This window comes from Athene cunicularia (assembly GCF_003259725.1).
Source record: "Athene cunicularia isolate RWA chromosome 2 unlocalized genomic scaffold, athCun1 chr2_part2, whole genome shotgun sequence".
Classification (NCBI taxonomy): domain Eukaryota; kingdom Metazoa; phylum Chordata; class Aves; order Strigiformes; family Strigidae; genus Athene; species Athene cunicularia.
Genome location: NW_020799096.1, coordinates 3,530,885 through 3,544,042, shown reverse-complemented (window position 1 = coordinate 3,544,042; position 13,158 = coordinate 3,530,885). Strand labels below are relative to the sequence as shown.

The 13,158-nt window shown below is 35.7% G+C and overlaps 1 protein-coding gene across 28 annotated transcripts in view; it reads left to right on the top strand.

Moving 5' to 3' along the window:
- The window catches only part of CLASP2 (cytoplasmic linker associated protein 2), a 154,598-nt gene that overhangs the window by 74,402 nt on the left and 67,038 nt on the right, over positions 1-13,158 (top strand). For all 28 annotated transcript variants that reach the window (XM_026843924.1, XM_026843947.1, XM_026843946.1 and 25 more), the window contains 4 exons: positions 3,791-3,870; positions 9,155-9,247; positions 9,909-10,054; positions 11,489-11,624. In XM_026843924.1, the coding sequence (XP_026699725.1) occupies positions 3,791-3,870; positions 9,155-9,247; positions 9,909-10,054; positions 11,489-11,624 (455 nt within the window). The remainder of the gene's footprint in view (positions 1-3,790; positions 3,871-9,154; positions 9,248-9,908; positions 10,055-11,488; positions 11,625-13,158) is intronic.

Here is a 13,158-nt window from a genome sequence, read left to right as displayed (position 1 = left end):
TGAAAGGATCATATGTTCTGTCAATAAAGTTAAGAACATGCATTATTCGGTGGAAGGCATTACTACTTGAGAGAGATACTTCTAAGAAATTTTTAATCACATCTTAGTCTGAGAAGGTAATCAACAACAACAAAACAGCTTATCAAAGGATGCCTGCTCTGTCAGACATGCCAGTTTTGAGGCTGAAGGCAGTACTGTCTGAACTGAGAATTTTGTAAAGCTCTGCTCTTGCTGGTGTGGGAGTCAAGCCCTTACAAAAAAAGCGCATGAGAAGTTCTTTGAAGGCATCTACATGTCTGTGACTATTATGTGTCTTGTTAGCATAGTAAAATACTTCCTTCTGAATTGGGAAGCAGTGAATTGAATTCTGTAATTTTTTTTGCTTAGTCTCTAATGAAACAGTGACCGAGTGAATTGGTAAACGCGCCTACCAAGAGACTGGGAAAAGAAGGGAAGGGTTGAACAATGATTTTCCTCCTCTTGCAGTATAGGCTTTGACTTGTATACAGTATAAAGAGAAGACAGTTGCTTCACACTTAAGAGAGGAGGAGAAAGATTAGTGAAATATTAGCGAATGTGCTTTTAAAGAAAACTTTCTTGGTCACCTGCAGAGAAACAACCTTTTCTACTACCAGACACAGAGGCAATCAATTTTCTCGGAGTATTAATTTTAAAAGAAGAGGGGTCTGTAGAAGTGAACTAGTTATTGAGGTTGGGGAAGGTGGGAAATACCACTTCCTGGGCTATGTCAAATGACTTTTGTATCATAGTCCCTCCTCTTTCTCTCTTTAAACTTAGAAATTGTTGTTCCTTAGGTAAAGACTGTTCTCTTCTTGAATGATGTTGAGGTGCTAAAAAACTTGTTATGTACTCAGTGCAGTTTTGTGATTTTAAGTGTGATATTTTAAGGCAGACTGAAGACAACAACATCTACTTATTTAGCAAAGGCAACTTCGTCCCATTTTAATCTCTATAGTATACAGGAGTGCACTAAGAATACTTGAAGTCCAAACATTTTTTAGTTTTTTATGTTCATGGCCTGTATGTGTAAATTTTTAATATTTGATTTCTGAAAGTTTATTCCCTTGGCAGAAAATTGGTAAGCAATGGATGGGAATGCAAAGTACTTTACTTCCCTGCTTTAACAGTGGCATTTGGATATTTATGTAGCTGAATAATAATAATACAGGATGTCTATAAACTCTATAAATTGCAGGGTTTTTTTTGCTTCTAGTGTCACAGGATCACTGTAGTTTTAATATTTTATCAGGTTGCAGAGAAACGTAGTATGGGCTTTGGAGAGGTTTACTGTGTCATGACTAACACAAATGGGTTAGGTTTGACTAAACCAATTTTGCTAAGAACAGAAACCTTTTATGAAATGTTTATATAATATTAAATGTTTAAAATAAGTTCTTTGTATGAAAACTATATTTTAATCTTTAAAAAATAGATTTTCTGGTAACCTTTCGGCTACTTAAGCTTTCTTTTCCATTTGCTTTTCCTGTATATGTACTGTGTATTGACTGTGGTTATTTTGGTTTTTCTTAAATGTTGGACCATTCTGGGAGGGACAAATGAGGTTATGAATTGAACATCCAGGTGGCTCTTTGTACCATCTAACATCTAGTTCCGCATGATCCCCATATACCAAATAATTGCTCTTCAAGTTTTCACTCACAAAATTCTGCTTTGACTGGGGCATCCTCTTCTTTAGGAACAGTACAAGTTTGTGTGGCAGAACGGTGTGTTCTGGGTGTAAAGGGCATCTTCCCCTCTTCCTTTTCTTAGCTGGTCAGGTACTCATTCCCTTTGTGGAAACACTTGTTTCCTCTGATGTCTTGAGAGAGAAGAAATAGGCAATTGCAATTTCTTCCTTCTGGCTGCTATTGGCAATTATAACAGATGGTGTTGGAGATACATATGTAGAAGTGTGTTACGTACATCATCTCTTTACAACATCCTCGAGCTAAGGCTGTCAAAATCTGTTAGATGTTCGTGTATTGTATTGCAAGCACCATGTCCAAATTTTGCCAGATACCACTTCAGTGTTTTTACACTAAGCAGCCACAAAGGCATGTGAGAGATCTTGTTCTGCATAGGGGTGTTGAGATCCAGTAAATTTGTAGTAATAGCGGCCCCTGATGTTTCCAAACGGTGCAGGTAGGTATACAGACAGCAGATATAATTCCCTGCATCATAAATAGATCAAGTACTGTAAACCATGAAATGTTTTTTAAGAGTGCAGCAACCAAGAATTTGATTCATCAAGAAGTCCTAGCATTTTGTTTTGGTTGACCACTCAGCCTTAACTGCTTTTTCCTCATGGTTTTCACTTGTTCTGTAGTTAATACAATACATGTCTTCTCTGCCTGATGCCTCTACTTCAGCTGTGCTCTGCAAATTAGGGAGGACCCTCTTCCATCTAGCTTGGTGGCCTCACTTTGAAAGAGCTGAGACAAAACCCTTATTCCTGAGTGCTCATTTGCTTTAAGATAAATTTTTTTTCTTCTCAAGAAGGAAATGTTCTACTGGACGGATAATCACTGTGCAGTTAACCTGTCTTGTCATATTACCTGTGTGATTCAGTTACTGAAGACACTTAGGGATTCTGCCAATCGTACTTGGAGTTTTGCACTTGGTAGTGCAACCTGGGTCTGTTGACCACCTTCTTTGATTTGATAGCAAACTTGAGTTCATTGCTTTTAAAAAAAGGGCTTTCTTGGTACTTGTAGTATTTGCAAGAAAGTGAAATCCAGACACTCTTTTCAAACCATTATGGGTTTTTTTTAGAATTACCTTAGTTTCTACCCTCAATTTTAATGAAATTTGGCAAGTCTGAAACCAGTAGGTCACCTGTTAATATTCTTCCCTGATCCTTTTGCTTGAGTTTTGGGGCATCTTTCCATGTTATGTGATAATAGTTCCATTGTTTACTGTGCACAGAAGTAACTGCCCTACTACTTGCATGGCTGTCATGGAAGCTTTTGGAGAGAAGACATTTTTGGTATGATAGATTTTTAGTACTGTGTCTGGAAAGCTCCAGATGATACAATCCTATGGAACACCCATGGGGATGAGTTCCAAGAAGGAGGCTGCCAATCAGCGGAGTTCAGATTTTGCTCTTACACAAATTCTCTTCACTGTGTCCTTGCTTTTGTTGTTGACATTCTTGGAACTTTAAGGCTAAGAAATGCACCTCACACTTCTTAGCTCCTCATGAGAATACCAGGAAGCGCAAGGTAAATGAATCATGTAGGGCTACTACACCAGATTTAAAATAAATAAATAAATAAATAAATTACAATCCCCAAACTTTCAGGGCTGATTGGTTGTGGCACATGTGTTAAGGTGAAAATTCATCCTGAGGAATTCCATTTAATGACAAATAACTCTTGCTTTGGTAAATAATGTGAAATTCTATGCTTTATTTGGGAACATTTGTATTACCAGGATGCAGGTCTCAGAATTCTGTGGACACAGCTACTAGAGGATTGTTATACTAAACATTTTTCCAATTAAACACAAAAATAAAAATAAAATCAAGCCATTACATTTGTCAAATTGAAAATTGCTCAGAATTGTTCATATTTGAAACAAAAGGTGTTTAACTTCTATCCGTGCTGAAATCCGAGTTCAAGGTCTTGCAGATTTGCACATGATGAATGGTTAGGATTTTTGTAAGTTATGTTAAATATTTGAAAATATGTGTTGTGAAAGATACTTGTGTCAGTTTGAAAACCTTGACATACATTGCGTACTGTTAAAACAGTATTTTACATTTACCTAGGTTCTTCTAAAGAAGGAGGAGCTGGAGCTGTGGATGAAGATGATTTTATTAAGGCATTTACAGATGTTCCTACTGTACAGGTAAGATGCTGTATATACTCATATTTGTTTTCAGAAAGATGCTATTTACAATACTATCTGTTAGCCTACTTTTAAAACTTCTGTGAGTTTACAGTCTTGTAACAGTGTTGTTACTTTTCCTTCTTTCTGAATGTAGAGTCTCCATGTAAAGGTCTTTACTTTTTCCAGTTACCAAAAAAACTACCTTTCCATTACTGTCATACTAATTATTATCACATTGTATTTCAGTGAAAATCCATTATTGCCTTTCTTAATCTTTTCCAGAGAGCTACTAAAAATAATTGTATGTTTTAGTTATAATAAGAAAAAGATTTCCAAAATGTTTGGAAAATTTAGGACTGCAATTTCAAGGGATAATCAAGTAATAATAATGTGGGAAAATAATGTGAAAAGCAAGAATTGTATTTTTAGATGTGCCTGAATTGTAATGATGCATGTCTGGCATACATGTCTTCATCTCTAGTCTTCAAAAAAAAGATATCTAGTGCCCTCTTTGAATAGCAGTGGATTCTGAGTTCATAGCTGAAAGATCAGATTTTAATTACTGTTCTGGAAGTGTGGGAATTGCACATATTTTTGGTACTTTCACACAGCTGAGTCATTTAACATGCTTGTATCTTCCTAGACGTATTTTGAATAAATTTTCTTTGAGCAGTTGAGGTGTGGAAGGCAACTGAAAATTCAGTAAGTCATAGTTCCCAAATACCAGAAAGATTTTGTATTACTGCCTTTTCTTAACATGTACTTTTGTTCGGTTTTTATTTCCCAAAATGATAGCAAACTTATTTGTTAGATCTCCCTCTGTAGGCAGAAATACTGTCTGCTTTTATGAAGGAGTGCTATCTCCATGATCCCTGTCATATCAAGGAAATCTTTGCCTTACACTGTAGGAGCTTTATGTTTCTTTGACTCTCCAAATTGTGTTAAGAATTATTTGCAGGGCAAAACCATGGTGCTCTTAATATTATTTATCCCCATTATGTTGAACAGAACCATGTTCCACAGCACAGAAAATGTGCTGCTTGTAGTTCAGTGCCTTAGTACTTCACAGTCCCAAGCAGAGTTCTGTAATCACTCAAGTTGGTTAATAACATTGCAAAAACAAAAGTGGGGTAACTGTATATTGTTGAGCAGCACATGTGATTTTCTGACTGATGGATGACCTAGGGAGGTATGTCCTTCCTTCCTAAACTGCAAGAGATGGAGGAGAAAAACACAGTTGGCTTCACTAATCACACCCGAGTTGAGGTGAAGAGGCAGGGGAGAAATGTGTAACTGACCCTAAAATAACCTATTTGTTTCATGGATGAGAATGTGAGAAAGACCTATTGACCAGGCAAATAAAAGGGTTTGGTTTTCTTAGTATCCTTAGGAATAATGACTTCCTGCTGTCTAATTTCATGCTTTTGGTTGTGGACAACCTCCAATCTTTTTAAAAAAAAAAAAAAAGAAGGCAGGTCCCATGTTCTGAGACTGTTAATTACTAAGGAAGAGAAAAGTTTCTGTACTAGACCCTGTGAAGAAAGAATGTTTATGACCTGTAATTTGCCAAGTTATTCTAAAAGCAAAGGAAACTTGTTAGAGTGGGAATTGTTTCTACATTATTGGGCCCATTCCTGCATCTTTCTGTTTTCATTAGCAGCTTAATTGAAAGTAAGGAAGGGAGCTATGCTATAGAAAAATTGATCCAATTCTGTGTCAAGATTTAGTGCATCTGAATTAATAAAGTAAATTGAGGTTATTTATGGTGTGTGTATGTTTAACTCATTCTTAAAAGCTTCCAGTGGTAGATCTGCCTTTCCAGTAACCTCTTCCATGGACTGCACTTCATTAATATTTTAGGAATATAATACTGTTTACTCATTAGTTTGTAATTCCCATATTTGAAATAAATTTCCATCTGCATAGTTATTACTCTCATTTGTTTTTGAGCTTTTTAATTTTTCTGTCTTTGGTGTTGCACTTATGTTTAATGATGCGTGAGTATGTTGCCCTCTAATGGATAACAGCAGTTTATGAAGAAGATGAGTGATTTTGAGATGTAGTCTGATGGATCTGTGTGCCAAAAAGAGTACTACAGTGAGAAGATGGTGCCTTCATATTTCAGATTATAACCATATATTTTTACTTTGTTTATTTGCCTTTGCTTAAACTGAAGAAAATTCTGCATTCAGGTTATTAGCAGTAACTCTCATTAACAGCTAAAATTTGTTTCAAAACAAATTTAGTTGTTCTTATAAGTGGCAACTTGTGACTGAAATAATGTATTATATCATTGACTGAACACAATTTCATCTTGGCCTTCTAAAAGCATATTTAATCAAGGGTAGGGAGAAAATAAATTATTAAAATATTACCTTTTATTCCTCTAAAACTAATGTAGGTATGGACAACCTTGACAATTTGGGATTTTTCAGTGGAATTACAGTTTTAATTTCATGACAAGATAAAATTATGCCATTTATTAAGTTCCTTATTACGACACCAGTTTGAATAGCAGAAATTGCATAGATCCAGTGCTGTTTGTGGCAGTTAAAGAAAATTCTTTGCCTGGACATGCAAGTAGGGTGAATGTAAACTCAGGTTGCTTCTGTTTGTATATTGCCTAGCATGTTTCAGTTCTGTGGCAGTAACTACAGCACATGGTCTCTGATAACACATAGGCTGACAATAAAAAATGTCCTGGTTTTTAGGATTTACTCAATGTGACAGCTTACAGAAGGTATTTGTACCTTGACCAGAGCCTCAGACTAAGCTTCGAGCATACACTGAACAGATGTTAGTTAGGTGCCTCCAAAAGGCGTGATCCTGCTTCTCTTGGTGTTGCACCTCATGTCTTTGTGATAAGTTGGCATAGGCTGCTGAGTTGGCAGAGAAGTTTTTGCCTTTCCTCTTGTAGGCTTAGCTTTTTGTATGTTAAAGCCCTGGACTGGGAAGGAGACAGGGCAAGGTGGGTGATGGTAAAAGGGGAGCCTGAGGAGGTTGAATGGTCTCATGGATTCTGATGGCATTAGGGTCACTGTAATATGAAACCACATCTTTGGTTATCGAGTGACTACTCCCACTTTTTAAAAAGAAAATAAGAATTTTCTTTGATAATGGAAATTAAATTTGATTAAAATGCTTACTGGGACACGTGCTATTTATTCTTAATAGTATAGTACAGCTAGAGTTAGCATCAGAGTGTTGTGTAACAAGTATTAAATGCTACCAGTATATACACGTATATTAAATAGTGATACAAAACTCAGGTTTGATTTTGTGGACAACAGTAGAAAGTCTATTACGCTGAGACCCATTGTTTTCATGAAATAATTTACTCTTTTTTTAATAAGTTGTTCATCAGATGTTTATTGATTTCTAATGAAGATGAAAATAGTAATAATGAGGAACAGCTTTTTAGTTCTTATGGATACAGTTGTGTTGTCTGTTTATAACTGCAGAGCTGTTTCCACAGTGTACAGTGGAAAAGTTTAAACAGCTACGTGGTAATAAAAATTCCAATTTCGTTGGTAAAGCATATTCAGAAATTATTTTCTGCATGATAGTGAAGCTGGCCTGGGTATGTGAATTCATCTGTTCCTACCCTGTTTATCCTACAAACTGGATATGCAGGTGTTTTGGAGCATGGATGTCTTCCAGCTCCTCAGTATTCCATCATGAAATATAGAAGCCTCCATAACCATGTTCTGTTACAGCATTGGAACAAAAGTAGATGTCAATAGAGTCAAGATCCCATATTTACTGTAAGTTAAATTAATTTGAAATGCTCAGGAAATTGGAAAACTAGACTGTACTTAGTCCTGTAGTAATTTCAAGTTGCGCAGGAAAATAAGATATTTTATAGAAAATATGCTTTCAGTTTAACTGTAAAATGGAAGAAAGACATTCCTAAATCTTTTTACAGTAAAATAAAAAGATGCATATATACATGCAGAGCAGTGTGTTCAAGAGACCAGTGTCAAAGCTGTTCAGCAATTTACGTGAAGCAGGGTGTCCTAACCACCGGGTCTTGTTTCCTCTACATGCTCTGTGCTCTTGCACATGCAAAATTATGTCTTGGACTTAAATAATGAGGGAGCATCAGGCACTACTGTTTAGGTGGTATAGAAGTTACCATGCTGGCCTCCAGCTTTCACTCTCAAAGGGTATTGAGTGTCCTTGAAGTCCTAAATTATATCTGCCACCCCCATGTGAATGTCTTGGATATACCAGATGCCTGTGTATGGGCAACTGAGTTTGCCCAATGTGTTTATGTAAACAACTTTTGATCCAAAAAATTGGAAATCTTTAGATGATAATGCATTTTTGAAAAATACTGGACAGATCAAATTTCTGGCTAGTAGTTTGCTTCATATCCTCTTCAACTTGTTCTCAATCTGAGGAAGAAAAAAGCTTTAAACTTTGCATTTGCTATGGAAGCAGAAAAGATCATCTGCTGGCTTATGTCCAGGAGATTAGAAGGGAAGTAGTTTATTTCTGATGGTAATAATATATTTTCATGACTATTCTTTTTTTGTTTTCTTTTTTGCTGTAGGTGTACAGTTACCAGTAAATGTGTTAATTCATGTATTACCAAATAGTGACTGATGCATAATGGGATTGGTCAGGCTTCAATTTTGCTGGAGTTACTGTGTAGTGAGAATAGAACTCCGACTGGAGGCTGCTCCTTATATTTATTTACTGAGTGCATAAGTTAATAAATTATAGTCTTGGAGTAATAGTACATATAGAAGCTATTGAAGCTTTTAATTTATTTTTTCAGACAAATTTTTATTTTACTGTTGACTAGCAGCCCATTGTTAGGTCCTTATAGAGCTATGTACTCTTGTCATATGAAAGAGAGGCCCTGCTCCAAAAAATTTGAATCGGGTTAAAAATCTGTTGGTTAAGTTTCAGTGTAATAGTGAGTATGAAAATGAAATTGAATTATAGTAGTATTGCAGCAGATTATCTAAAACCTGTGCTTGTATTGAATTACATTTTTTTAAAATGTAGTTAATTAAATTCTGGGTGTGATTAGCTCATCACAGAAGTGAAAGGTGAAATCTTGAGGAAGAAGTTGATTCTTCAGCCTTTCTTTTAATGAATATTCACTACTTGGTTATATCCTCAAAGATTGCCTTAAGATGCCCATTTATGCCTCTTAAACAGTTCTCTGGAACTTTGGGGGCAAGATTATCAGAATTATAATTGTTTACTCAGTCTTCTCACGTTATTTTCCTTCATTAGTTTACCTGGGATATTAACAATATGAATTTTCTGGGTTTTTTTAATGCTTCAGATCTATTCTAGTCGAGAACTTGAAGAAACGTTGAACAAAATCAGGGAAATTCTCTCAGATGACAAACATGATTGGGATCAACGAACTAATGCGGTAAACTTTTTTCTGGTTTCAGGTTTGGGTGGGTGTATTTCATAAAGCACAGGCAGCTAGATGTGTTTTTTGAGAATGTTTTTTCTCAAAGTAATTACACTTCAGATAATCAAAGAAATTTTAATTTGAATTTTTGAACCTTGAATTTCTGTATTACCATATAAGTTGAAGTGAATATTTTTTAAAAGCTGAAATAAATTTTTGCTGACATTTTAAGTGAAAGCTTTTCTAAAAGCTGTAATGTATGTCTCAGTTGGCATTTATGGAAAATTACATATTCTGCTAGTAAAAATTATATATGCTGCTAGTAAACTGCTAGCATTAGTACCTCCTATATGTGGTTATGATAAGTTTTACTTGTAGGTTTAAATTGTTTTTGTCTATGTAGCATTTACATTTGTTGTCACATATATGGCATCTCGAAAGCAGGTATGTGAACAAAATTATGTCGTTGTATATTTGTCGACTTGGATCTGAGACTTCAGCTCTAGAAATCAAGTAATAGAATTTTGTTACAGTTTTTTAAATTATTGCCATATAGTTTAAAATGACACTTTGCTTTAAATATATGCCCATGTATGTTGTTGCAATTAAGTTGTTACTTTTTTATTTTGAAATGCATATTGGTAGTGTCCTAAACTAAATGCCTTGAATTTTTTAGCTGAAGAAGGTTCGGTCATTGCTTGTTGCTGGAGCTGCACAGTATGATGGATTTTTCCAGCATTTACGGTTGTTGGATGGTGCTTTCAAGCTGTCGGCCAAGGATCTCAGATCCCAGGTGGTTAGAGAAGCTTGCATTACTGTAGCGTAAGTATAGTTTATCTCTGTGTGTGTACGTTGCTAGATTTTAGTATCAGTTTGGCTTAAAGATGCTTTATCAGTGTTGCAGGAAAGATTATCTTGGACTGCTGTACACTATGACTGATAAAGAGTCACAGCAGCATCTGAAGAGAAGACGAAACACTTAAAGGAATTTGTTCTCTTGGGCGATATATGTAGTTGGTAATCCTGTGACAGACTGTATACGAAGAACAAGTTACCATCATTATGCTGAGTAATGAGAGCAAGTTATTACAAACTGCTGTTAAGTACTATGTAATATTCATACTAGTCTTAGGAGCACTAGGCTTGGGTAATTGGCACAGGGCTTTACTATGATTATGTGTAATAACTAAGTGAGCTGCCCTATAGTGGTTTGAACATTGCACATTTCAGTGAGGTGGTATCTTTCACATCCATGACAATTTTAGAAGCTATGGCTAAACAGAAATAAGATCTTCACCCTTATCATCTTGGGGACTCTCATTAAATTTAAGGGGTAGGGGGGAAAGCCTTATTTTTACACTAGAGTGATATTTCCCACTTTCATGTTTTCTGTGGCTTTTTTTTGTCTGGAAAGGCATTAATGTAACCACTGATTTTTAGTGGCCATCTGGAACAGATACGCCCCAGAGTTCACTCTTGCTATTCTGGTCTCCTAGTTTAACAGACCATGGGGACCTGTTGGAGCATACAGCTGTCCTTGCCAGCAAAATTGAGGCTTTGAGAAAAAATGCTAATCTTTCCTAACATGAAGTCAGGAGTAGAGTAAAAGTACTGTGTAAATGTCCTCATCTAGGCCTAAAAGCCTGGAATTTTTCTTGATCCCTAAAACTTAAGATATATTTGATGTGTCATTTGATGCTGACTGCAGATTCTTTTTATGTAGTCTCTCTGCATGGAAGAAGCATTTGGTGTCACCAGTGGGCAGTTAAATTACCATGTGTTATATATTTTTCTATATTTTTAAAAATTGAAACCACAACCTTTAAAAAAAACCAAGAGAGTCAAATTTTATGGTTGGCTAATTATGATAAATGCAGTAGTTTTTACTTGCATTCAAAAGGAACAAAATCTCGGTAATTTCATTAGGATTTTAGATTTGTGTACTCTTGAAGTGTGTTAAAAAGTATAAATACTATGATGCTTTATGTGAATATGAGAATTTCAGCCTTCCAAATTGTGGTATTTGCTTTTTGTTACGAAATACAGTTATTACTGTTCACCCTCTTAATGTCTCTGCTAAGTAACAAAAATGTTCCACATGTCCTGCATTTCTAATGAGGCAAGGACTTGGAAACATAAAATAAAGGAATTCTTTTGTTTGGAAAGATAAATCTTTAAAATGTTTAGTGAACTTTCTTATTTTTAGACTAAGAAATTAATTTTTGTTAACAAGTTTTATTTCTTCTTCCTAAATAGCCATCTTTCAACTGTTCTGGGAAACAAGTTTGATCATGGCGCTGAAGCTATTGTGCCTACTCTTTTTAATCTGGTTCCCAACAGCGCCAAAGTTATGGCAACTTCTGGGTGCGCAGCCATTAGATTCATTATTCGGGTAGGTGTTCCTCTCTCACTTTGCTTGCAGGTAGTGGCTCTTAGCAGAGATAGTAACAATTCTGAAGTATAGGATTATAAATCATTCTTTAAGGGAGAAGTAATTTTTCACACAGATGGACAAATATTATTTGTCATTGAAACCAACTGGCAGCATTAACATACTAAAGATGGAGGAACAGGTGTGGTAAGTAAGTCTTTTTTGATTATTTTTTTGGTAATGTGTTAATGGTATAAAGGCAAGTGTATTTCAAAGGGTAGCTGCTTTTAACTGCCTTTTTGGAAAAGACAAAAGTTAAGCTAGTAGTTAATAAGCTAGTAAGAATTTGGGGGGAAAAAAAAAACCACACCAACAAAACAAAACTATTTGTCTTTACAAAAAAAAAAAATGTAACCATAGAGTTAATGATAAAATGTTAAAGAGGCTGAACATATGCGGATCAATTCTGAAAGCACAAGTTCATGCAAGAGAAGCCCAATGGAGATTTTTATCCTTGGGTTTAAGAATTTTCTAAGCTGAGTTCTTAAAGCTGTAGCATACAGAAGAAGGAAATGCTGTATATTAACTGCTTTTTATTGACTGTTCCTTAAGCATCTGATACTAACTGGTGTCTGAGGCAAGTTACTTAGCTAGTTTTTTAGGACTTGTACTGGTATTTTTGTGTTTCACATAAAAGTGTGAGGTTGCCTGTAGTTTCTACATTAAAGGCTGTGGTGTTCTTACTGCTAGGCACTTACTGCTGTTCACTATGGCCTCATATGTGGTTTTAATTTTGTAAGTTGTTGGAAGCCTATTTAATCACTCACACCTTTTATTACCATCCTCAGCATGTTTTGGAATCTGTACTTTGTCTACCCATGCCTCTGAGAATGAGCTCTGAGGCTTCTGCATTACCTTTGCCTCAGCACTGGGGCTAAGATCTATTGGCATTTTCCCCCAGACTCTTAAAGTGTGCTGTGAGATGGCTAATGGCACAGAGTTTGAGAGTGGAGGAAGGACTACATCTTGCAAAGAGTGATTGAAGTTGTAAGAGAAGACTATAATTTGCAGTAGTATTGGACGAGCTCAGGCATGTAAGAAACTAACCCTTCTTGTTTATAGGAGCCAAATCAAGTACCAGAAAAGCAGCATGAAATAAAAATTCACCAATTACATTAAATTGGCTTTATTGGTTCAGTTCAGTTGGAGACAAGCCTACACATTGTCTGTAGCTGCCCAGATTTTGTTTAAACTTCTGTTATTCTTAGCTGTAATTTAACGTACTACATTGGAGTCTTAGAAGCAAGAAAATCCTATCCATAGTCTTCAAAAACCAAACCAGTAAATGGCTTGTGCAGGGTGTTCTGATAGAAAATTTGAGGTTTAGTGGAAAAACAAAGAAATGTAATACTGAATTGAACGAAGTGCAGCCTCACACTCCTTTGGACTAAATGAGAGTTGATCGGGAGTGTGTGATCAGTTGAGTATTTAGGGAATATTTAGAGCCTAAGCAATTTGGAGTGAGTGTTTTGCTCAAAAGCTTATACCAGAATCC